Source organism: Zeugodacus cucurbitae, chromosome 3, assembly GCF_028554725.1.
Source record: "Zeugodacus cucurbitae isolate PBARC_wt_2022May chromosome 3, idZeuCucr1.2, whole genome shotgun sequence".
In the NCBI taxonomy this organism is placed as follows: domain Eukaryota; kingdom Metazoa; phylum Arthropoda; class Insecta; order Diptera; family Tephritidae; genus Zeugodacus; species Zeugodacus cucurbitae.
The window spans coordinates 60,635,620-60,663,355 of NC_071668.1; the positions used below are offsets into that span (position 1 = coordinate 60,635,620).

The 27,736-nt window shown below is 33.2% G+C and overlaps 2 protein-coding genes across 2 annotated transcripts in view; one reads left to right on the forward strand and one right to left on the reverse strand.

Moving 5' to 3' along the window:
* Positions 1-23,513: 23,513 nt before the first annotated feature.
* Positions 23,514-24,581, reverse strand: LOC128920449 (venom allergen 5-like). Its single transcript, XM_054227715.1, has 3 exons — positions 24,360-24,581; positions 23,907-24,304; positions 23,514-23,835 (listed from the first exon to the last, which is right to left on the reverse strand). The coding sequence occupies exons 1-3, from the start codon at positions 24,501-24,503 to the stop codon at positions 23,568-23,570; spliced, it is 810 nt and encodes a 269-aa protein (XP_054083690.1). The 5' UTR covers positions 24,504-24,581; the 3' UTR covers positions 23,514-23,567.
* Positions 24,582-27,029: 2,448 nt separating this feature from the next.
* Positions 27,030-27,736, forward strand: part of LOC128920342 (uncharacterized) — a 44,943-nt gene continuing 44,236 nt past the window's right edge. Inside the window, exon 1 of the mRNA XM_054227432.1 lies at positions 27,030-27,233. Coding sequence (XP_054083407.1) covers positions 27,030-27,233 — 204 coding nt within the window. The remainder of the gene's footprint in view (positions 27,234-27,736) is intronic.

The window sequence follows — 27,736 nt, forward strand, 5'->3', positions numbered from 1 at the left end:
ATTAAATTTTCGGTTTCGGTTTTACTACATTTATCATTACTTGACACTTACTTATCCATATCCTTCATAACAGCATTGCCCTTAATTCAGTTCCACTACGCTTGTCATGCACATATAAATTTTGAACGCATGTTAAGCGGCAATTACTCCCTTTTAATGGTTCGTTTGCTTTTCTTTCTACCGAGTCTACCTCTAATTTTTTCCTTATCTCTTGTTCTTGTTTGCGATTGTCAGTCGGCGATTAAAATGTATGCAACAACATGATGGCATACAGTTCCGCTTTGTTTATGATTTCATGTTTTTTCCAGTTTATTATGCTCTGTTTTCGTTTGTAAATATATATATACATATTTACTTATATTCCGTATTCAAAATATTTTGGTACAATTGCTATGCAATTGTTGTTATGTTGCAACCAACCCATTCCTATATATAATATATATTCTTTTGTTTACTTAGCACTTAACCATTAACACGTTTGTTGTTTTCCACACTTTCCTTATCTCTATAATTTCTGCTTATTGTTCATTTGTTATACTTAACTTTAGTTGGTCGCTTTATGTTTGGCGTTGCTTACATTAGCTACGATCAACGAGCTAAAAAGTTTATCGTTTATTTAACTCACCTCTATTGTACATGTAGTTGCGATGTTCTTCTGTTCCTTTTCATTGTGACATGAAGTTGATCAACAAAGTGAATGTGATTTGTTTGGCAGTCGATGAAAGTAATGAAGAATAGTGTACTCATATTAAGTTCAAACAGGAAAAATTAGTTTCGTTGTCATTGGTAGTTATTTACATAAATATATTCATTTACTTATATGAATGCACATAGATTTACAGAAAGATCTATAGATAAAATAGGACCATACGAACAAACATGTTCGATTAGCAATAAAATTAGAATCAAATACGTCTTCAGCCATTTATAATATAATAATTTATATACAGTATTAAAGCAGTCACATAGTTAGAACTGCATATTTAATAATATATGTTAAAATTAAGTAAACTGATATAAATTCAAAAAAGATGAAGTCTTCATATCTGTTATAATATATTCCCCCAATAAGGATCCCATTTTAAGCGGTTGAAATATTGTTAAATGGCAAATATTATAAAATAGGTGCTCAGAGACGCAGAGTTTTCGGCGTATTACAAATATCGCTAAACAGTGGAATAACCCAAATAATTTCGACCGCGACATGAACAACGAAATCGGTGACGATGGCTGCATATGTATAAACATGTTTACTGTGCGGAAGCGAGTTCGCACATTGCTAAGCACATTTTAATCATCGATTTACCTGGTATAATATTGGGTGTGGCTTTTATGGTTGCATTATGGTTGCTCTAAAACTATTAAATAGCAAACAATGTTTGCACATAGTCCGCAGCTCAAATAAATATACATTTATTAACGGATGTTATACTACAAAACACTTAAGCTGTTGCAAGCAAAGTATTTAAGTACATATATATTAAATCTGATAATTCACAAAATATTGGGGTCACAAATATTATATTTATGTTTCAAACCGAGTTGTTTCAATATACATTTTTATAAAAAAATTTTACTTGATTATATGAAAATTTATACTTTTAATTACCTTTTTAAGCAGAAGAATATAAATAGATTTTACAAATGGGCTGTTATTGACTAAAAAGTTCACGGTCTTCTTACTCGCTAGTTTTTGTTTATTTAAAAAAAAACTTGCATTATTGAAAATATACAATTGCAATATATGCTAGAAGGGCTAGTTGGATGTATGCAATTAAGTTTCGGTATATTGCCTCCAACACTGCCACAAATAATAAAAGGATGTCCATTTTTTGTGTTTAACAAAAATTAGTAATTCATATTTCACTCTTGTCAAGCATTTCCCTGAATATTTTTAAATTTATTTAGTTAAAAAATTTTAATCGTCAGATAAAACGGAAAGCATTGTGCGACATATTTTCCTACATTCATTTCGGAATTTAAATTTCAGTTCTCTTTTTTCAGAAGTGTTTGCGTTACTATTCCACCGGTTTTTGGTGTCTTCACAGACTACAGCAACCTAATTACAATCGATTTGAACGCGAGGGCGTCGATCCGAACAAAAAACGAAAAAGTTAAAAATGAAATAATTACAATTAAGAATTTCACTGCGGCGGGAGGTTACTATAGTCATACATATATACATATGTGCATGGTGACTATTGCAGTATAATATATATGCATGCAAAATTTTGCGTTAAAATGACAATAGTAAAATAACAATTTGAAAATGTCCCATAGGAATTTCAATGGTCTATTAAAATGACTAACCGGTTGGTAGCTGAACAATGATGTTAATGTAATCAAATTGACCACACTTATGTATGTATGCCAAAAGGTACTTATATATAGGAGTATATAACTAATTAACCTTATTTTTTCAAAATTAAAACAAAATATTTACAGAGTTAGTACTTAATTTATAATATATGTTTTTTCCGAAAAATCAAAGTGTTGATCGGCGTGCTTTCTCTTGTTAAAGCAACTGTAAAAGCATTTTAATACGTAGCGACTTGTTAAAAACTTACTCTCTGAGCAAAGAAAAGAAATTTAATTATTTTAATATTTTGAGTTTTTAAGTAGCTTTTTTACCTTTGCAATTACTGACATATGTTTTTAACAAATTATAAACAAATGTACAACAAACCATTTTATAAAGCATTTATAATCATAAATTGTTAAGTATCATATATGAGTCATATATGAAAAAGAATAAAAGTTAATTATTATAATTATAAATTACCTGGTTTTCCCGTTTATGGTAACAAGCATTTTTCAGTTATTATTTCAACATTATATAAACATTCAACCATTTATACTCAAATATAAAATATTTTTGATGAAAGCGCAAACACAATTACGACAAAATCACATGGTATGAACAGCAATAATTTCACGTTTACTTGATTATCAACAAGCGTAAATTAAACAGCAATCTAGAGTTGAAAAAAAATATAAATAAATATGAACATGTTTACAGTTTATATATTCTATATTTAATTCCCAGCCGATTAGTGTGCTTTGGTCAATAATTACACTATTCGAAACATAGCATGCTTTTAGGCGATTAGGCAATTTGCAAATAACATTAGTATTGCACTCTTGCTGATGGCATTTACATATCCATTGCATTGCAGAATAAATTTATTTATTCTCCACTCTGCAATTTATTTATCTCTCAATGCAATAGTGAAATGGTAAACTTGATAGTAAATGCGTGGTGTTTTATTCATTTGAAATATATGTTTTGGTATCCATTTAACACTACTTAATTTAACTTTCATAAAATATTAATTTAAGTATATGTATATTTTATTTAATAAATAAGAATATGTATATTAACATCATGTTCGCTATGAGGCTATATAAACGTGAGAATAAATTTTCTCGACTGAAGCCATACCCTGCGCGACAATTTTACATTATCCTACTGATAATTACTATAATTGCTTCTTCATATTATCATACACAAATCTTAAATCGGTATACTCATTTTGAGACTCTAATAAAATTCAACCAAATTTTTTATACTTGAAAGCTTAGACTTTAAGAATTGGTACCCGATATACCTACTTATGTAAAAGTACAGACAATTTTTTTCAATAGCTTTACCTATCGGGAATTTATATCATAAATGTCCTTGCCAAACATGTGTGCATATTTATGCAAATTAAAACGGTAAGTAGAAGTGTATAAACATAGCGGCACAAGTGTGCTATACGTTTTGTGAAAGCAGTGGCCACAAGGAAAAGCAACGATAACAATATGAAAATCTAAAATAAAGAGGGCAACGACCACATAAAATATGAACGAAACCAGAGAGATGTACGCTGCACAGCGCCAAATGAGTATAATAAACGAAAGTCTGGAAAACTGTATAAATAGAATAAAATGTGGTGACTGTCTTGAATGATAGGAACCTTCGATGACAAAAACGATTATATAAATAGACACTTTTTTTTAAATGTATGTATGTAAGTGAATAAATTTATAGCAGTATAAATTTATATGTAAGTATTCTCCCTTGTCCAAAATGAGCGAATATTTAAACCAGAGGGGAGGATGAAAAGTCGAATATCGAAGCATACTTGTAGGCTATAAGTATGTAGTGTATGCCGATTTATTATTGAAAGCAATTGTGACTATGTTAAAAGGAGCAGTTCACTTTTCCACTTTTTTCCAGTGGCATTTGTTTGATTATTTTATAGTAACACGTGTCTGCTTTCGTTATTCTGCTTACCAATAACTGTGATTTCGTCAAGCTTGAAGTGTATACACCAGACCACGTATAAGTATAATAAAGACACATATATATGTGTACATAGTAAATTCTTCCACTCGTATTCCCAACCGTTTTATAAATCATACGTTAAAACGTCATTCATATAATGTCAAGGTCAATTACACTAAGTGCTGTATAACCACCTGTTGTGCATTGACATTCCTTTACAAAGATATGCAATTTTTTGCAATAGTGGAAGTGGAAATATACACAGAAAGTTCAATGCTCGCCTTTATACACATATACATACAGAAACCTTTTGTATTCTTGTCTGGGATTTTTATAGAGAACTTCAGAGTGTGTCTGGTCGTCAACATTGTACGTTTAGCAATATTATGGCTCGAAGCAAATGTCGCTTGCAGGACACAAAACTTTGTTGCTACACACTTACAGGGTAGTCATAGGATACATGGGCTTTTGCTTTCCTCGGTTTGGAAATATGTATGAGAATTACTTTATTTGTGTGACTTGCTAAACGATGGTTAAGTGACCGACTGACTTTTCCTGATTGAAACACTTTGTTAGTTAGTTTGTTCATTATGTACTTACATTTTTGGTTTTTTTGTTGAGACATTTTTTATAATACTTAATTTGTTTGGCTGACTTGTTAGTTGATTTACAAATTCATTTGAGTTGTATATGTACAAATTCGTATTACTTTTACTTCTAATGCATTAAATGTGGTGTAGGGATATGGAACTTTTAGCAAACCAAGTGTAAGTAGTTGCAAACAATACAAGAAGGTTATGTAGAGTCGACATCCATCTTGGTTTAAAAGTTGCGTATACGCCATATACTTTAGTTTGAATACATACGAATGAATATTATTTATTGATTATTTTATTATTTCGCTTTCGATTTATTGTATATGTAATATCATAACTGTTGCTATCAACGAATTTAAAAATTCATGCGCATTTTTGGTATTACATAATTTTCTTTCCACTTCTTTAGTTTTCCGTCCGTCCGTCTGTGCAAGCTGTAACTTGAGTAAAAATTAAGATATCTTGATGAAACTTGGCACACTTATTTCTTGCTTTCCATAGGAAGGTTGATTTCGAAAATGAGTAAAATCGGACCACTGCCACGCCCACAAAATGGCGAAAACCGAAAACACATAAAGTGCCATAACTAAGTTATAAATAAAGCTATGGAAATAAAATAAAATAAATAAAATTTGGTATGAAGGATCGCACTATGAAGGGGCATATTTGCATGTAATTTTTTTGGGGAAGTGGGGGTGGCCCCGCCCCCTACTAAGCTTTCTGTACATATCTCGCAAACCAATAGAGCCAAACTTTCTCCAGTCATTTTTTTTAACCACTTCCTACTGCAGTCCAAAAATGAAAGCAATCGGATCATAACCACGCCCACCTCCCATACAAAGGTTATGTTGAAAATTACTAAAAGTGGGTTAACTTAATAACGAAAAACGTCAGAAACACTAAATTTCACATAAGAAATGGCAGATTAAAGCTGCACTCAGATTTTTTTACAAAATGGAAAATGGGCGTGGCGTCGCCCACTTATGGGTCAAAAACCATACCTCAGGAACTACAGGACCGATTTCAATGAAACTTGGTTTGTAATAGTTTCCTTACACCCCAATGATATGTTGTGAAAATAGGCCAAACCGCTTCACAACCACGCCTACTTCCTTTATACCAGAACTTAGAAGATGTTCTGAATCGTTTACTTTACAATATATAAAGTAAGCACTAGTGAAGTTATCGGTGCAGAACTTTGCACAAATACTTCATTCCTTGTGTGGCAGCCCATTTCTAAAAATTCTAAAAAAGGTTTTTAAGGCCCTATATATCGAACACGAGGACCTCGGTGCTTCCAACCTAAAATTATGGTTTCCAACTTTCAATGGACTTTATACAATACATATGACGAATATGTGGATCAAATTGTGTATTATATAATATTACATATATATTTGGCGTAGGAACCGCTTTAAGCGATTATAGCCGAATCCACCAGAGCGCGCCACTCATTCCTCCTTTTTGCTTTTTGGCGCCAACTGGAAACACCAAGTGAAGCCAGGTCACTTTGCACTTGGTCTTTCCACCGGAGTGGAGGTCGTCCTCTTCCGCGGCTTCCTCCAGCGGGTACTGCATCGAATACTTTCAGAGCTGGAGTGTTTTCTTCCATCCGTACAACATGACCGTGTGGTTGTTGCTTCCGATGATATCAATATCATCGGCATACGCCAGGAGCTGTACACTCTTGTAGAAGATTGTACCCTCTCTATTTGGTTCTGCAGCTCGTATTATCTTTTCCAGCAATAGATTGAAGAAGTCGCACGATAGTGAGTCACCCTGTCTGAAGCCTCGTTTGGTATCGAACGGCTCGGAGAGGTCCTTCCCGATCATGACGGAGCTTTTGGTATTGCTCAACGTCAGCTTACATAGCCGTATTAGTTTTGCAGGGATATCAAATTCAGACATCGCGGCGTAAAGGCAGCTCCTTTTCGTGCTATCGAAGGCAGCTTTAAAATCGATAAAAAGATGGTGTGTGTCGATTCTTCTCTCACGGGTATTTTCCAAGATTTGGCGCATGGTGAATATCTGGTCCATTGTAGATTTTCCAGGTCTAAAGCCATACTGATAAGGTCCAATCAGTTCATTGACGGTGGGCTTTAGTCTTTTCTGACGGACATTAATAATAAGTTAAGTAAAAACGTTTTTCCAGTTCCTCCTGGTGCAGTCTGGGCTGGAGTCTATTTTACGTAAAACTTGATGGAAAACATGATTTTGCCCTGGAAGTAATTGAGGAACTAATTCAGTCACTTGATGTTGGAGGGCTATGAAATCATAATCTAGCTCTCGCGCAATTTCATTATCAAAATCATCCATATTGTCTCGTCGAGGGCTCGACATTCCAAAATCATCTAATTTTTTTCCAACCATCGTAAAAACCTTGTTTTCGATTATAATTAGCGTTTTATTGTAGACATGTCCATTGAAAGTAATATCTGTGTGTACTTACTGCAGTTGATGTAAAATATCTTCAGCCATGTATTCTTTATACTTATTCCAAAGAGTTTGAGGGTTAGAAAGACCGCAAGAAGATAAAAGCGTAGCGTAAAGTTCCCTGATTTTATCTGGTGATCGGCATTGTACAGCTTCCTCCATAGTTTCGTCCCAATGATGATCATTTTCAAACACTCGCCGAGCTTCACATGCTTCTCGGTATGTTTGACATTCTTGACCATTGACAATTTTAAGTTCTGTAAAGCTAATTGGACCTCTAACATGATGCAACAACATGCGCAGACAAAAGCATTCAAAATTCGAAACATGTACGGTATAGACACGACCAAGAGCATCCGATGCTTTAACCCCAGGTTGGTTTTGAACAGGTGTACCATGAATACGACGACGCCATTCTTTTTTTGTACTTTTCCATGTATAATAACGGGGAACCTCAGAGTACAATAATGTCATTGCAAAAGTATCATTCTGATAAAGGTGAAAAAAGGCAGTTAGCGTGGTCTTTGGAGGAGATAAAATCCTGTCTTGAAAGGTATTTTCATCAAAAAAGACACGCTGTCCATTTTCTAAGTGTACTGCAAGATGGGTAACAGTGGGATATCTTTCGTGTAATGGAAACCCAAGAAGCCGCCATGCAGCTTCATTAATACTGACATATCTTCCAGTTTTATCTTTCGTAAAAAAAATTTTTTTTTAAATATAAAGTACCCTATGTTGCTTCTAGTACCTATGTTTCATGATGATCGGTTCATTAGTTTTTGCGTGAAAGCGTAACAAACAAACTTACATTCGCATTTATAATATTAGTAGGGATAAAGTTGTGCCGGTTGGTGTTAATGTCTTTATGAGCTTATAATTTAATATTGATGGAAGTGTATGATATAGGAATCTTTATTGTTTCTTTTTTTTTGTAATCTGGGTGATTTAGTTGAAATTGACATAATTCTCAAGAAAAATTGTAGGTTTTCCTTTTTTTTAGAATACATGTTATTTTTCCCAAACTGTTAAAATATTTTCTTTCCGCCGAAATGTAGGCAGCTTATGCAAATAACCTATATTTATATTATATATTTTACATATATTGTTGGTTTTAGACCAATAATAAAATAAGAATTTATATATCAATTTATATATCTGTTGATTAGGTATATATAGAAATGATTAGTTGAAAATCAATTGAATATTTTGTGATTTTTACGGAAAATATTTTGATAACTTCATTCTAAATCTTTATTTTACTTATTTTTGATTGACTGCAATAATTTGAATATCACTTTTCCACTCAACTCAAATATGTTTGCAAAATTAATATTGCAATAAATGAATTTAAAAACCAATTATTGTCGGAAATCATATAAATATTTTATACTGTTAATAATAGACAGTTGAGTTTTATTTTACTGAAATTTTAACATCATAAAAATTATAAAATTTTCCAACTACTGCAATTCTAATATATTATACTCATATAACCATATACCCTGTGGTAATTGCAAAAAGTTTGAGAAATAAATCCAAAATATTGCAGAGTTGCAGTTATACACAGAACACTTTTTCGCAAATGCAATGTAATTGAATTAAATCGAAAATATATAGTTTCAAGTAGTTGTGTGGAATATTTAAATTTCTAATTAAAATGCAAAGCTTTTAATTAACTTGAAATGTAAATATGAAGTGTTCTACGTGAAATGCTCGAACGTGCATGCCAACCTCAAACTAATACCCACACAACCCATACAGTTTTATTTCTATATTGGTTTTACTTAAAAAAGTTACACAATTTTCGTGTGAGTGTAAAAGTTGGTGTGTTTTGGTTATATCGTTTCTTTAGAAATGACACTTCGTGTTCATATATTTGTATATAGTAATTATATATATTCATGTAGATTCTGAAAGAATTTGCTAAAGTGCTTAAGTCTTTATTTTTAAGAAGTGAAAAGCAGAAGGTGAAAATAATATCAAGTATTCTTAGATGTGTTCTCCCATAGTTCAATAGTTGTCCTTGGAGGCATTATTGGACAGCTGGTTCCGAATTGGCAATGGCTTGCACTGAACATTTCAGACTATTTTTTCTGATTTGAAACCTAAATATGCTACTTTCTAACTACTGCAAATTTTATGCTAAACCTTTTACTTGCAATTTGTGCATAGCACCGTCCGTCGTGTTTGGCCCAACCTTTGGCTTGGCGGTATCAACGACAAACAACACAGCAATTTTCTTAAACATGGAAATCCTTTCATCGCCTGAGCAAGTGAGTTTTGCAAACGGTTTTTTCCTCTAATATTCGGTAGCGAAATTTCTCTGACATTCAACATTCAGTACCTTTACCAATGCCGCAAGAGCCATAGAAATAAAATAACCTCGGTTCTGCATTGAGTCACCAATAGGTGAAAATTACATTGGTATATATTATATTGCTTATCGCTTACCGAGAACTGAGAACTGACTTTAGACAATATATAAGTGAGTACGATGGTAGAGTTAAGCTTTGATATATCATATTTCACTTAAAGTTGAATAAGTGCTTTCCATTTACTACTAAGTACATAAAAATAGTTCCACTTAATTTACTTTTTAATATCGCTGCTATTACAATAAATATTTCGCCACTTGCGCGGGAAATGCCATTACGCTGAAATCATAAGGCAAACAGAGATGACATTCATATTCAAGTGCGAAAATACTGCATAACACACGTATGTACAATGTAGTTGACACCAATAAAAAATTACACTTCGGGGAAGTCATTAATAACAGCGATTGAGGACAAGTACTCCGTTTTGTTCTTGATTCCGTAGCACTTTCTTGCATCTATAGACTCACACAAACCAGAATTATAGTTTCTCACAAATATTTTGCTGTTTATATATGTGAACTTTTAGTATAAAAATCGAATGCTTTAATGAATTTCTGTTCTGTCATATGTCTTTTTATACTCTCGCAACAAAAGTTGCTAAAGAGAGTATTATAGTTTTGTTCACCTAACGGTTCGTTGTAAGTCATAAAACTAAACGAGTTAGATATAGGGTTATATATATCAAAATGATCAGGATGACGAGACGAGTCAAAATCCGAATGTCTGTCTGTCCGTCCGTCCGTCCGTCCGTCCGTCCATCCGTCTGTCCGTGCAACGGATAACTCGAGTAAAAATTTAGATATCTTAACGAAACTTGGAACACGTATTCCTTGGCACCCTGAGGAGGTTGCTTTCGAAAATGGGCAAGATCGGACCATTGTCACGCAGACAAAATGGCGAAAACCAAAAACTTATAAAGTGTCATAACTAAGCCATAAATAAAGTTATGAAAGTAAAATTTGGAGCATAGGATCGTATTAGGGAGGGGCATATTTGGATGTAATTTTTTTGGAAAAGTGGGCGTGACCCCGCCCTCAAAGAGGTTTTTTGTATATAACTCGCAAACCAATAAAGCTATATAAACGAAACTTTCTGCAGTAGTGTCTTTCAGCCGTTTCCTTATACAGAAAAGAAATGAAAGAAATCGGATAATAACCACGCCCACCTCCCATACAAAGGATAGGTTGAAAATGACTAAAAGTGCGTTAACTTACTAATAAAAAACATCAGAAACACTAAATTTTACATAAGAAATAGCAGAAGGAAGCTGCACTCAGATTTTTTTACAAAATGAAAACTGGGCGTGTCATCTCCCACGTATGGGTAAAAAACCATATCTCAGGAACTACTCTACCGATTCGAATGAAATTCGGTATATAATATTTTCTTGACACCCTGATGACACATGTGAAAAATGGATGAAATCGGTTCATAACCACGACAACTTCCCATATAACTCAATTTTGAATTCCATCTGATTCCTTCACTTTATAATGCATACATAAGGAACCAATGAAGATAGAGGAATAAAACTTTACACAAATAGTACATATCATCTCTGGCCTCACTTGAGAAAAAATTGTCGAAAACGGACTATAGCTTTTCAAGACCCCAGATATCGGACATGTTGAACTCAGTGCCTATTGTATAAATTGTTTTCTTCTAATAGTGTGTCTCTGTTCCAAATATTATTAAAATCGGATAATAACATCTCCTAGCTCCCATGTACCTAATTATAGGTTTTTCAAAAATACGGTGGTCTTTAATCTACATATATGTATTGGTTAATATGTGAGATACTATATCTTTACTAAATTAAGTGCGTGTATAGTTTTGGATATAGTGTACCTAGCTCGTGAAAATAAATGAAATCGGTTCAGAAATTACCTCAGTCCTCATACACTATATAGGACGATTTTCGTTATTCTATTAAACTTTGTGCCGAATTTATAGGTAAATTGGGGTGTTATCTTATAAAAATTTCTTCAATAAATTGCGAGAGTATAAAATGTTCGGTTGCACCCGAACTTTGCCTTTCCTTACTTGTTAAACGTAAAATTTTATCGCATATCCTATCCTACACTTCGATATTCGTCCTATGTATTTGGAAATCACTGGTGGAGCCAGAAAAGCACGAAAGAACATCAAGAGTTGATAGTAAATTTCGCGCTTTACATAGTAGTGAAAAGTGCATATTAAACAAACAGCGAACGACAGTTGCAACGCCTGTCGATAGTTCAGTCTGACCAAGTTTATAATTTGATAAGGCTTTTGCGTTTCGAGCACATCCTCTTTAGTTATCAAATCTGTCATTGAAGCTGTGTTGAGTAACGAAACTGGCCAACTAGTCACGACAGCTCAAATGAAAGTAGTTATTTTAGGAAAATGTTAGATCGAACCATAATTTATTAAAACCATATTCTGGCTTAACCCAAATAATGAGTGAAAATCATTTGAAAACGCGAATATGCCACACAAAGTGTTATAGTACAGTGCAGTTATTGGAAATATTGATAATTTTTATTTAGTATCCAAATATTTATAAAATCAAATTAAAAATTTCACGTAATTGAAATTCCTCAATTTCAATTTAATTTATCAGTTGTGAGAACACTACCTTATCAAATTGACTATTTAATAACGGTTGGTTGAAATATTTTTTTTTTTTCAATATTTGTTTATTAATTGAATCTGCTCTTTGGAACCTAACAATAAGTTATTAAATCTTAATTCTAATTAAAACTAGACAAACTCAACCAAGTGATTGAGTTGTTTTGGTGAAACGTTGCTTATCAGTGTGCTGGCATATCTCTTCTTTTTAGACGTGATTGATTGCAAGAATGTACTAAAGCGTTAGCCAATGGGTTTGGGTGATCTCGGAGTTTGGATAAATATTTGTGTCTGCTGTTCTCTACTTCTTTCTTTACCATGAGAATACCAAGATCTTTATGGATATTTTCATTACTCATGTACCATGGTGAGCACGTGATTGTTCTAAGCATTTTTGATTGAAATCTCTGAATTATATCGATATTGGTTGCACAGGTCGTACCCCACAGTTGAATGCCGTACATCCAAATTAGTTTTATTATCGCGTTATATAACAGAACTTTGTTGTCTAGGCTAAGTTTTGATTTTTTGTTTAGAAGCCAATTTAAATTTGCAGCTCTTATCTTCATGTAGGTTATTTTGCTCGATATGTGTTTTCTCCACGTGAGCCTTCTATCTAAGTGAATACCAAGATATGTTACTTCAGTCGCTTGGGGCACTAAAATATTGTTCATTTTAACTGCCGGGCACGTTTTTGGTCTTAGGGAGAATGTAACATGCTTGCATTTTTGTTCGTTTACATTTATACGCCAGTTGGTTAGCCATTCTTCGACAAAAATCAAATGATCTTCTAATACTCTTGATGCTATAATTGGGCATTTGTTTCGGCTCACTAAAGCTGTGTCATCCGCAAAAGTTGATGTGAAAACATTACTAGCTGTTGGAAGGTCAGATGTATATATTATGTATAGAGTTGGCCCTAAAACACTGCCCTGAGGTACACCAGCTCTTATTGGTCGTTCTTCAGATATGAAGTCTCCTACTTTGACAGTAAACTTTCTATTTTTTAAATAAGACTCCAAGGTTTTATGCATTTCGAGAGGTAAGCTTTTTTTAATCTTATATAAAAGCCCGTCATGCCACACTTTATCGAACGCCTGAGCCACATCTAGAAATATAGCAGAACAGTACTCTCTATACTCGAACGCCCTTCTGATTTCGTTAGTAATTCTATGTACTTGTTCTACAGTGCCATGTTTTGCACGAAAACCGAATTGGTGCGTTGGTATTACATTATTTTCATGGAGGAAAGGAGACATCTTTGATAGTAACACTTTTTCAAATATTTTAGAAAGACAGGGTAGAAGACTGATTGGTCTGTATGAAGACGGCTGTGTCAAGTCTTTACCTGGTTTCTCTATCATGATGATCTGCGACTTTTTCCATGAAATTGGGTAGTACCCGAAACTGAAAATAGCGTTAAAGAGCAAGGAGAGCACTGTTAAAGCAATATTTGGTTACTCAATTATCATTTTTGGAGTAATTTTATCGTGTCCTGCCGACTTTTTTGGATTCAGCGTTGAAATATGACAGATTTCTCCACACCAGCTTTTATATTACAGGCGCAAATATTACTCATACGCAATGTATACCCATTTTATTGCAGTGGTTTATAAAATAGTGGATATCTTTTTAAAGATTATAAGAAATTAATATTGGAAAATAAAGCGTAAATAGTACAATTTAACTCGCATTTAATATAGTATTAAACATTATAATTTCTCTGCTCTTAAAATATGATATTTGCAATTTGTACCCATACCCAAATGCACTCAACACTACAAGGACTGCCTTTTGATATTATTGAGAAATAATGATACGGAATATCCACAACATACCATTCATATATTATTTCCTCTACAACGGTTCTCCGACTAGTAAATCTGCTCGGGCAGTCACCTTACTTGCCTGCCTTTTACACTTACCATGTTAGGCAAACATCATTCTGACTCCTGTTAACTGTCACTTTCTGTGTTGCTTTTGTCGACATTTCGCACCCACTGTGACTAGTTTGCCTTTTAATAATTGTTATAATTAGCCGACTGCAAGTTGGTGTCCTTTAGGAGTGCTTGGAGCTATTTATCCTTTTTCTTCTTGTTTTGTTGGTTTGTCCATTAATGGTACATGCTACAAAATGATGCTGCACGTCCTTCTATTTGTCATCATTTAACTAATCACAGCCCAAATTTGTTTTATTAAAGCACAGAATTGTCATTCGGAAGCGGTACCAGTAAGAACATCGACGAATGCCGCCCAGAAGAAATGAAAAGAGCTGAAAATATTTGCCCATTTGATACGGGACTGATGAAGGTTGTATTTGTTGCATGGTATGGAAGCACACTCAGGGTTCTATCAACACATTTGGTACATCAACCCATGGGAAGTACAATACTAAGTAAAATATTAATTATAGAAATTAAAAGAAATGTGAAGTTATAAGAAAGATGAAAATAGGTAAAACCCAAACTTTGAATGAATATGATACGTGATACAGAACATCGGTATAGGTAATGTTGACACCCAGACTTTTGGCAAAAGTCAACCAAAATGTTAATATGCCGATAATTTAAAAAATTCAGGGGTACCTATAGCATTCTTAATAGGGTTTGTTTTACAACTTGATACTTGTAAAATTATTGATCTTTGTATATTTTTTTCAACAGGATCAATAAAAGCGCCTAAAGTATGTTAACTTGACACGGTTACCGGGAATCTTGTTTGCTGTTTTCACTTCATTGTTGACGATGACTGCACACATCCTGGTTATGCTTTTAAAAAGCAATAAAGCAATTTAATAAATAAATATAATCATTATATTTGAAGGTTCATGAATTTAAAAAATGTGATCAGCGATTTAATGTAATTCTCTTTCTTGAAGTATAAATAAATTAGCATACAATTTTTTGATCGATTCATAGACTTATAAAAGGTATTAAAACGGCAAAATTTGTGTAAAAAATTAAGGCCAAATTTAAGGCGTTATAGTAAATCAGACCTTTTATATTACAATGAGTATATCGAAAAATATTTATTTTTCCAGATATTTATACAAAAAGAATGTTTATCTAAATGGAAATTGCGTACTAAAGAAAGTGTTTCCAATTTATTTAAAATGTTAAATAGAGAACATTTTATTATTTAACAGAATAATAAAATTTAATATATGAAAATATAAGATACAAACATTTATTTTAATTATAATATTATTACAATACTATGTATACTACTGTTCGCGATAGATCTTAGTTGTTTAGTTAGCTCGCTTAACACTCGTTTTATACTTACTTATTTTTCATGGTTACGTATACGACACGTATGTCACGTGTACATCATGTAATTTACTGCCATGTTTTACACCCATCCATGTTTTCGCGCAGATGTCGGTGTGCGCTCGTTTAAGTTAAGTGTTATCTACTCGTACCCTAGCTATTATTGGTTCCAAATGGGTTAGCATCAACAATATTGTAAGTAGTGCTAATTAAAGCAAAGTTTTCTAACCCAACTACATAAGATACGGTTTCATTATGGTGGCCAATGTTCTTTTGTTGTATCACTATACATATACACTTAGATCTAAATATGGTTATGTTATTAAGTATATTGGCTTCCCTACAAGCAAAACTTGTGATAATTATTCAAACAAACATACTATCAATATTTTGCAGAATGTATGTCTGCATATGGTTATGTAAAATATTCACAGAACTATGCTGGACTTGTATATCACTTTTGCACAGTTTGCTTATAAAACCATGTGACATTATATGTATATGCTAATAATCTTTATACTCACCTTAATAATTTTTAATTTTATTAATTAAATATTGTAAGTAAGCATATTTTCTATCACTGTCTGCAATGACTCTTTCTTGACGATCACTAAGGTACAACGCAATATGGTCAGTAAGCGCGTTAAGTAATTTGTGCACTGTAAGTAATTGCAACAAATAAATTCATTACAATTTAAGAGTAAACAAGTAAGGAACGGCTAAGTTCGGGTGCAACCGAATATTTTATACTCTCGCAATTCATCGAAGATAACATACAAATGTACCCATAAATTCGGCATAAATTTTAATAGAACAACGAAAATCGTCATATATAGATTGAGGGCTGAGGTAATTCCGATTTCATTCATTTTCAGTAGCAAGGTACACTATATCCAAGAATATACGCTCACTTAATTTTGCTAAGATATCTCACATATTAACCAATACATATATGAGGAATACAGCCCACCGTATTTTTGAAAAGCCTATAATTAGGTATATCGGATTTTAATAATTTTTGGAACAGAGACACACTATTACAAAAAACAATTTCCTCTGAATTACATTAAATTATCTGAGAGATTTGCCAATATTTTCGGTGAAACTTTACCCTTAAGCGCTGAGTTCATCATGTTCGATATCTGGGGCCTTGAAGAAAAGTTACAGTCGGTTTTCGACAATTTTTTCACAAGTGAATCCAGAGATGATATGCACTATTTGTGTAAAGTTTTATTCCACTATCTTCATTGGTTCCTTATGGATATATTATAAAGTGAAGGAAGAAGATGGAATTAAAAATTGAGTTATATGGAAAGTGGTCGTGGTTGTGAAACGATTTCATCCATTTTTCACACGTATCATCAGGTTGTTAGGAAAGTATTATACACCAAATTTCATTTAAATCTGTCTAGTAGTTACTGGGATATGGTTTTTGACCCATAAGTGGGCGATGCCACGGCCGTTTTTCATTTTGTAAATCTGAGTACAGCTTCCTTCTGCTATTTCTTCTGTAAAATTTAGTGTTCCTGATGTTTTTTATTAGTAAGTTAACGCACTTTTAGTAATATTCAATCAGACCTTTGTATGGGAGGTGGGCGTGGTTATTATCCGATTTTAATCATGGTGTGTAGTGGGGTACGTAAGAGAACCGACTGCAGAATGTTTGGTTTATATAGCTTCATTGGTTTGCGAGATATATACAAATGACCGATTTGAGGGCGGGGCCACGCCCACTATCCCAAAAGTAATACATCCAAATATACCGCTTCTTAGTGCAATCCTTTATTCCAAATTTTACTGTTATAACTTTATTTATGGCTTAGTTATGAAACTTTATAGGTTTTTGGTTTTCGTCATTTTGTGGGAGTGGCAATGGTCCCTTTTTGCCCATCTTCGAAAGCAATCTCCTCAGAGTGCCAAGTTTCGTTAAGATATCTCAATTTTTATTCAAGTTATCCATTGCACGGACAGACGGACGGACAGAGAGACATCCGGATTTCAACTCGTCCCGTCAACCTGATAATTTTGATATATATAACCCTATATCTAACTCCTTTAGTTTTATGACTTACAAACAAACGTTATGTGAACAAAACTATAATACTCTCTTAGCAACTTTTGTTGCGAGAGAATAAAAATCGCTTTTGAAAATTAATACCAAAATATGTAATTTAAAATAGTAGGAATACAGTGCGTTTTATGTTTATCGGTGTACCACTGAGTAATGATTTATTTTCATTTGAAATCTAATTAAAAATACAACATACTCAGACATATGTAAGTCAATGAAGCCGCGTGTAGAGTAAGTGCAGTTTGTCGTTAGTGTTTCTACAAACCGTACAAGTTAACACTGCGATGGGGACTTATCTCGTTTGCGACTCGGCAACAAGCACTTCACTTACAATCTAGCTGTTTTTTTTCTATCCAATATTCACTAGTGTACATAAGTATAAATATACATTCATAGTATAGGTAATAGATGTATGTACATACATATATGTATATGTGTACTATTTTAGCACACTAGCGATTTGGAGTGTCCGAGCGCTCTTTATTATTTGTCGAATAACTCAAAAAGTAATTATGGGATCAACTTCAAACTTTCAGATATTACACTTAGCAAAAATGCAAAAACAAGTAAATTAATTTTTTGAAAATCCTAACTACCCCTAACCCATTAACTATACTATTTACACAATTTTGTTTATATAAGAAATGAAACATTTAGTTCAATTTTTTTTTCCTAAACATACACATTTATTAAGGGATTACAAAACAATTAATCGTGCAACTTTATCAGACTGCGTCTCCACAACTATCGACTATAGAAGAATATTCTAGAAATGTCAAACCAAAGTAATCCTCATGCCATGGAATTTTTCAGGTGAACATTAGTAAAGTAAAGGAGGGTTGTGCAAACTGGGGTGCAATGGAATTAACTTGTAGCTTGTGACTACAGATATAAAGCAAGCTTCTACAAAGGGCATTTATTTATTTTTGATGGCTGTTGGAACAAATTAGGTAACAAAGCGCTTTGTGTGCGAACGAAATTCACGAGTAACATAAACGAAATGTACACTACGAGATGGAACTAGCTGACCAGTTTGTATCTGCGGACCTTTTATGTATACACTTCTCCAATCAAAGCTGACGTCCTTACACGTGCTGGCTGATGATACATATGTTGCTCCTGAGATGCGAACCTTCACACGTGATTCAAAATTTAATAGAAAGTAGTATTGAAATCGTTCAATATTGCAGGCAAAATGAATATTTGCATAATAATCAAAATACATTTTATATTTAATATTAACAATAATTCAGTTAGGAAATTTTCTATATTTACATTTCTGAAGGTTAGAAGGATTAAGAAATTCTGAATTTTCGTTTATCAAGTTTCATAAATGATTTATGTAAAATATGCATTTGCTCGTTGGTTGTTGCCAGGATGTAAACTGTTGTGATTGTGGCATAACGTTAACTCAGCATCTGAGTGTGAAGAGAGAACAAAGAGCGAGAGTACGCACACTGCACTGCACTGGAGAGAATTGCACTCATTACTTGAAAGGCAATTGATCCGAAAGACAATTGATTCGAAAGGCAATAGTCTCAATTGTATGTACATATGTATGTACATAAGTATGCATGTAATTAAAAGGAATAGCTTCTAGTGCAAGTAATTCAAAGAATGTTATTTTGTTTAATGAAAGTATGTACATTTAGATAAATATATACGTGTATATGTATGTATTAATGTAATTGTTAACATGTTCTAATTCAATTCGTTAATATCCATATTGTTATTCAGAAACATTATTTGATGTATGGAAAATGAATTACTACCAATTACACTCCGCTTTTCTAATATCAAGTGCCTAGCTGTTGAGAAAACTCTTTCTGAAGCGGCTGGAATTACTAGCAGACTACTGGCTACCTTATAAAGCAAAGGAAATTCAAATTGATTTAGATGCCACCACTGAAAGACACTGAATTCGTCATAATATAGGACATTAGTCGCTTTGTATTTAATAACCTCGGTATTGATATTATTTTCCTCATTTAAAACTTCAGGTTGATGTAGAAATGCTGTAAAAAGCTGCGATTTGCGAGTGGGTAGAGCATTGACCGATGTGCTGGGCTGATCGTGATCGTCCGCCTCGCTAATGAAATTTGACATTAGAGACTTGCATTCCGTTTTTATGATATGCTTATCGTTTTGGTTAAATGATATTAACTTGTTCGTCGGTGGAAACAAAAATACAGCAAGTTTATGATATATAGTAAGATTTTCCAAGACAACGGTGTCCAACAACTCATTTAGCTTTTCTTTAAACTTACTTATAAAAGTTAAGCTTTCACCTCTTGAACAAGTTTCTTTCAGCCTGTATACGTGGGGAAGTACCAAATGCAGAGTTGGACAATTTTCTCCTTCTAGCTCTTTGGAAGATTCTTCGAAAACCTCCAATACTTTCAAAATTTCCTCTAAATGTTTTAAGCTAATACCATTAAGTCTTGATAACTGTTGTTTGCTTTGTAAAATATTTGTAATTTCTGTCCAGTTTTTTTGGACTGACCTCAGCACGTAAAAGATAGTATTCCATCTGGTAGGTGAAAAGCTTTTTAGCGAAGTTGTAAAGCCTGAGTTCTCACTTGATTTTTTTTTTTAAATTTTGCGATTTTCGTAGCTGCTTCACACATTTCATTTAACTGCTTTTACCGATTGTTCCAATATATTATTTAATAAATGATTAATGCACGATATATTTTGATAAGGTTCAAAAGCTTTTTTCATATTTCTTCCTCTATCAGTGACAAAAACGGCTTTTTTAACAGGTAGTTCGTGAAAATTTAATATATTTAACACCTTACGCTGAATGTTTTCCCCTAAAGACAAAATCTAACAAATTCACTATCAAACATATTAAAATATATTCTGTACATCTTTCTCCTTTAAACGCAGATAGTCCTAATAAACGATTGACAAGTTCGCCCTCTTTCATATAATGGACAGTCAGACTAACATAGGACGTTCTTATGAAATTATCGGTCCAAATACCGGAAGTTAGACCATAACCCATCTTATTTCTGTTATTTATAACACTCTTCATTTCATTTCTAATTATTTGCAGATTTCATATAAACTTGATATGTTCCTCGATATTGTTGTTGAATGAGGTAGCAATGCTGCAATATTAACTTGTGGTCCATATTTTGCGCCGATTGATACGAGAAATTCCGAGAATTTTAACAGACCTGTATCTTCTACCATTTGAAAAGGGCGGCAATTTAAAATTACCCATCCCGTCAAAATTTTTATTCCAGCGTGTTTTAAATCAGCAGTAACTTCTAAATTAGTTACAGTGGTATTGGCTTTTGAATTTTTATAGCACTTATGTCTCACTAAATTAGAAGTGGTATTCTTATTGTATTTGTAAATATTCCAGCAAGTTCTACACGCAACGATATTATTTATTTCGTCGCCACTGTTAGTCTTAACTGTACCAAAAATACTCCAAACTTTGCTACGCCCTCTTTTACAACATATTTCGTATTCTTTGCTTATAATTTTAGACTTTATTTTCGAAAAGTTTAACTCTGCCATATTTTCTACATTATTCGGTGGTATCAACACATTCGAAGTTAGCTACAATATATTCTTTTAATTACTTTCTTAATACTAACACTATTTAACTAAATTTTAAAGTTACTTAATTAAATGAACTTACATTTCCTTCCATTGTAGAGACTTTATTTTCTTAACAAAGGCAGAAAGCAAATAACTGTTCAAATGATTCAATTGATTCGCTTCATTTTTTACGTTGTCATGTGTTAAATCGGTCATCACTCAAAAGGCTCGAAAGGCAATGGAAATGGACGTAAGACAAATCACTCAGTGTGCAGGCCTTTAGTTGCAACCGAACATTTTATACTCTCGCAATTTATTAAAGAAATTTTATTTAGATAACACGCAAATTTACACATAAATTCGACATAAAGTTTAATAGAATAACGAAAATCGTCATATATGTTATATGAGGGCTGAGGTAATTCCTAAACCGATTTCATTCATTTTCAGCAGCAAGGTACACTATATCCAATATACGCTCACTTATTTTTGCTAAGATATCTCACAAATAACTAATACATATATGCTTAGGCGTTGAGTTCAACATGTTCGATATCTGGTTATAGTCCGTTTTCGACAATTTTTTCACAAATGAAGCCAGAGATGATATACACTATTTATATAAAGTTTTATCCCGCTATCTTCATTGGTTCCTTATGTATATATTATAAAGTGAGGGAATAAAATGGAATTCAAACTTTAGTTATAAAGAAAGTAGTCGTGGTTGTGAACCGATTTCGCCCATTTTTTGTCCGTGTTATCAGGGTGTCAAGAAAATATATTCGGTATATTATATACCGAATTTCATTGAAATCTGTCGAGTAGTTCCAGATATATGGTTTTTGACCCATAAGTGGGCGATGCTACGCCCATTTTCCATTTTGTAAAAAAGCCTGTCAACACAATCTGTGAGTTAGATGTAGCCTTTTACAATTGTGTGCATAGTGACTTGTCATCTTTGCTGCTTTTAGAGAAACAATTGTCATGCTATTTACATACATATGTATGTATGGGTTGTCATACAAGTGAAATGATAAATGAAGAGATTTTCGTATAGTGGTTTTATATATTATTCAAGAATATTTCTACTTTTTACAGATTTACATATGTGTATTTAGCTTGAAAAGCTAAACTAACTCAAATTTTAAATAAAGATAAATATTTGTTTTTCTAGCAAAAAATTTTGAATTTAAGAGTAAAGCCGAGAACTTAAAGCACTTGCCATGCTTATGCTATTTGAGCAATTCTTGTTTTTGTAAAACAATGTTTCAATTTTTGGTTGGTGACATATTCACATGTGTACGCATTTGTAAATGAAACAAGAAATTCAGACGTTGCTATTTATCACAATGAGCAGGACAAATGTCATATTCTCACTCCTCATTTAGATATAAAGGCTCCGTACGCGAGTGATGCTGATGTGACGATATCAACATTAACAAGAATTGGCGATTTGTGTGCGGTAGAATGCAAAATGAACCCTAGCGATAATCATAACAGTAAAAAATTGAATTTAATTGCCATTTATATATCACCAAATTCATAGATGAAAGATATAAAATTGTACTTCGGTAGAGCTTTATTACCGTTGTCAACTGCAGGTTCGCAAGCTTTTGCAGATATTATCGGTACTTCTTGCAGGAGATTTCAATGTAAATTTCTCATTGCCTGAAGCTGAACAATTACTGGCATACCTCAGAGAGAAATTTTCATTAGAATTGATCAATGGAAGAAATGATCCTACGACAAAAGGAGGTACGACTATTGATGCGGTATTCGCGAGAAATATAGATAAAAAAGATGTAAGACATTTCATATCGTATTTTAGTTATCATAATCCAATTGTAAATATTATAGATATCAATCCGTCTGAACCCAGAAATGATAATTGATTTGGACTTTCTTTATAAAATGTGCATAATAAATTTATAAAACGTGAATATAAAAAAGTGTTGGACACTCCACCATATTTTTATCCTTTCCCTTTCGCCAGTTTTCTTTCACACAAAATGATATGCATTTCTTGGAATATCACTAAGAAGTATAACTTCTTCCGCGCGTAGGGACTCCAGGTACCTTTTTTTTATTGAATTGAACTGGCGTAACATAAAAACGTTCGCCACGGCTTTGACAGTCGAAACGAATTTTCTATATTCGCCAGTGATAATACCAAATATAATATTAAGTTTTGCCGGTTCATTTGCCTATACTTGGCGAATTCTCCAAGTGACAATACCAGCATAAATTAACAAAAGACAAAAGTCTTTATCTCAAACTCCCACATTATTTCAACCCTCCGAACCCTATGACATAATTACAACAACCAGAAACTTGTTAAGGTTAATATTATTTGTCAATAGACAATTCAAAAATTTATTCATCATCTTAATTTATAAAAATTTTGCCAGTATTTTTACATAGATTTGCATATTTATGACTTGGAACGCTCTCATAATAATCACATTCGGACGCTGAGGAATTGCCTTTCTTGTACGTAAAAGTACCATTTACATTAGTGGCTGAGTAATTACAGGTAACATGTATGCAATAAGGCTTTTGTGAACGGTTTCGACATATCGACAAACCACAACCGACAAAAGCTGCATGTTCGTATGCAATTGCAGAGAAGTGGGCTGTTATAGTCACGTTCAATCTTATATAGGTAATAATCAAAACTAGTACGTTATATCCATAAATTTATTAAATTATATTCTTTAAACTCACCCATCCGGATACTCGTCTACCATCGCATTGCCATCCTCTATATGTTTACTTTCCGACCACCAAGAATGTACCGAATGCAAAATCATGTCAATCACTTCCTTTGGCTTTTCTTCAAATTCCCTATGCCAAAGAACTTGATTAGAGTCTGGGAACCGTGTAGCGGCGTGGCAATCAGCGCGAAATATAGAACAACGTTTGGCATGCATTCCGGCTAGATACGCTAACTCGTCATCCCATATCATTTCACGCATGCGTGTGGCTTTAGGAAATTTTCCACCGCCTTCGAATTCTTGGTCACCTCCAGCTAATTTGTTGCGATATTCATTGTGACGATCCACATAAAGTCGCTTAATCGACCCTGTCAATGGCAAAAGACCTAGAAGTTCGCCTTCGCTAGGCTTATAAGAGAGGTTACTGGTTTAATCATGTAATAAAAATATACAAGTTACTCACCACAGCATCCGGATCACACATAAAATGCTTCTTATCACCACATAATTTATACTGCTTATCACAATAATAATAAGCGTTGGTGAAAATATAAGGCCACATCAAAACAGCGACTAAATAAAAGCGGAAATAGTGAATGTTAAACATTTTTTGGTATTTATAGTGCGATATGAAATAAATGTGTAAAACTTCTCGAAAAAATATATGTAAGTAAAAATAAAACTTCTGATTTGAAAATTTTTTGACTGAAAATTTTTCACTACAAATTACATCAAAGTGGCTTGGAGAATTTACAAGCAAGTTAATGGTACAACACAGTATGAAAATCTTAAGTTGAGTGGAAAATAATTTATAATTAATTAATTAAATACCTAGTTTATTCCAACATCAGAAGTCTCACATTTTCAATTAATTATATAACAAGTAAGGAAGGGCTAAGTTCGGGTGTAACCGAACATTTTATACTCTCGCAATTTATTTATTTAACTTTATTAATATTATATAATACACAATTTGACCCACATATTCGTCATATATATTGTATAAAGTCCATTGAAAGTAGGAAATCCCCAGGTTAGAAGCACCGAGGTCCTCATGTTCGATATATGGGGCTTTGAAACCCTATGGTCCGATTTCGGCGATTTTTAGAATGGGGCTCGGTCGAGTAGTTCTTGAGATATGGTTTTTGACCCATAAGTGGGCAATGCCACGTCTATTTTCCATTTTGTAAAAACATCTGAGTGCAGCTTCCATCTGCCATATCTTATGTGAAATGTAGTGTTTCTGGCGTTTTTCGTTAGTGAGTTAACCCACTTTTAGTAGTTTTCAACATAACCTTTGCATGGGAGGAAGGCGTGGTTATAATCCGATTTTCTCCATTTTTGGACTGTATAAGGCAGTACCTAAAGGAACGACTCCAGAAAGTTTCCTTGATATAGCTTTGTTAGTTTGCGAGATATGTACAAAAAACTTAGTAAGGGGCGGGGCCACGCCCACTTACCCAAATAAATTACATCAACATATGCCCCTTCATAGTGCCATCCTACATAGCAGATTTTACTTCCATAGCTTTATTTATAGCTTAGTTATGGCACTTTATGTGTTTTCGATTTTCGCCATTTTGTGGGCGTGGCAGTGGTCCGATTATGCCCATTTTCGAACTTAACCTTCTTATGGTGCCAAGAAATAAGTGTGCCAAGTTTTATCAAGATATCTCAATTTTTACTCAAGTTACAGCTTGCACGGACGGACGGACAGACAGACATCCGGATTTGAACTTTTCGTCACCCTGCTCATTTTGATATATATAACCCTATATCTAACTCGTTTAGTTTTAGGACTTACAACCAACCGTTATGTGGACAAAACTATAATACTCTCTTTACCAACTTTGTTGCGAGAGAATAGAAATTATATGATATGAATCTAAATTTATTAAATTCATGTTGGTTCTTTTTAAATCCGTTAAGCGTTCTATCTACCCCATCACCAATGAAAGCGAAATAAACTTTTCTCACTCACTTTTAAATGTCAAACTCTCAACACTTCCAGTATCGCATATTTGAGAAAATAATTCAGGAAATGCTAATTGCTTGACAACATTTAAATCATAAAGTTTTGTGCTGCACCAGTACTACCGATATTTACACAGCTAATTAAGTAGTAGGGAGCTTAAAGGCTTTACGTGTATTTGTATCCAAATGCAATATACTTAAATTCAGTAATTGTGACATAATTGACTGTTCTCAATTGAGACTAATCAAAATATTCTTCAATTACATTATTTGCTAAAAAATATTCTTAAAACTACTAAAAAGATCCAAAATATGCGTCTGTAATTAACAAAACGTATATTAAAGTCTTTGTGGATTTCGAAGTTGCTATATTTGCTCTTGCACTTACAATGCTTCTTAAAGTTTTCGATTGATATCTTTGGAGATTTTCAATATCAGATGTACTCGCCTTACCCCATAACTGCATTGCATACATCCATACCCGTTTTAGAATTCACTTGTAAAATTGTACTCTATTTTCAAGTTGTGATCGTTGACCTAAAATACAGTACATTATTTTAGTTTTAAATATGAGTTGCTTCGTTTTCTCTTTTATATGTGTTTTTGAAGTCGTTTGCCCACGTAAAGGCCAGGTTTTTGACAGTTTCACTTTCTGGTGTTGTAGAGCCATTTTATATTACAGGGGGACATTTCTCAGTCCTTAATTTAGATTTCTGTGTATTTACCTATAATTTCCAATTCTTTAACCCTTAACCTGGCCATGTGACAGAAATGTTACAAACCCTTTTTTCGACTGTAATTTTACCATTCTTATTTGATATAGTCATATTGGTTTTTGTAACACAACTGGTACAAACTGTGAATAGTATAAAAGTAATAAGATAGAGCGAGACATCCCTATTGTAACGTATTTTTGTGCCAAAAGTGTAGTGCATTAAGTTTGGTGATTTCACAACAAGTGCTGAAATTGGTGACGAAAAGCGGTTTTTGTGAATGTGAAAAACGTGTTTATTTGTTTAAATACATTGGGTGAGCATGTAATTTAGTGATTTTACTAAGTGCAATCGAAAAAAAATTTCATTCGTCTTTTCTATATTGTATTTATTGTTTGTTACATATATGTCACATTGCCTTACAGCGCGAGTATATTTTTAGCAGAATGTCTAAAACTTTGCGCAAGGGTGAAATTCGAGAAATTCTTGACGAGAGTGAAGATGGACTCGATTTTGATGATGATGATGATGTGGATGATCCTAATTATAATGAAGAGTTGGTACATGCTGATTTTGATGAAGTGGTTGAGAATATATTAGAAGATATTGAAAATGAAAATATGGAATTGTGTGCAGATCCTTCGAACGATGTTCCGCCCATTTTGGCAGAGAGAGCACAACAAAAAAAATGTTACAATGACATTCTCTGGAAAAAAAAGAATTTAGTTTTGGAAGAGCACCAATTGCGTTTTACAGGCAATACATCATTGCCCGATGATATAAAGATTATCGAAGCGCCAATTGAATATTTCTTGTACTTATTTCCAAAAGAATTGATAAAGTGTATTGCCAATGAAACAAATTTGTATGTTGTCCAAAAGGACGTTAATGATCCATTTCGTGTATCAGAAATGGATATTCAGCAATTTATTGGAGTAGTTTATATGATGTCCTTAGTACAACTTCCTAATGTCCAGTCATTGGGGCAAAATTGGTACATCCATGATACAAGAAGCGATGCCGCTGAAAAAATTTGAAAATTTACGACGTCGCATACACTTTAACGACAACAGCAAAAATTTGCCGTCGACTGATAAAAATATTGACAGAATGTACAAAATACGCCCAATCCTGGATGAGTTAAATAAGAATT

Bases quoted from the DNA above. Each gene is read 5' to 3' on its own strand.
- LOC128920449 (XM_054227715.1), bottom strand. From the start codon at position 24,503: ATGTTTAACATTCACTATTTCCGCTTTTATTTAGTCGCTGTTTTGATG. The intron at 24,305-24,359 runs GTGAGTAACTTG...CTCTCTTATAAG, and splicing joins TGTGTGATCCGGATGCTGTG to CCTAGCGAAGGCGAACTTCT. The intron at 23,836-23,906 runs GTGAGTTTAAAG...TACCTATATAAG, and splicing joins GTAGACGAGTATCCGGATGG to ATTGAACGTGACTATAACAG.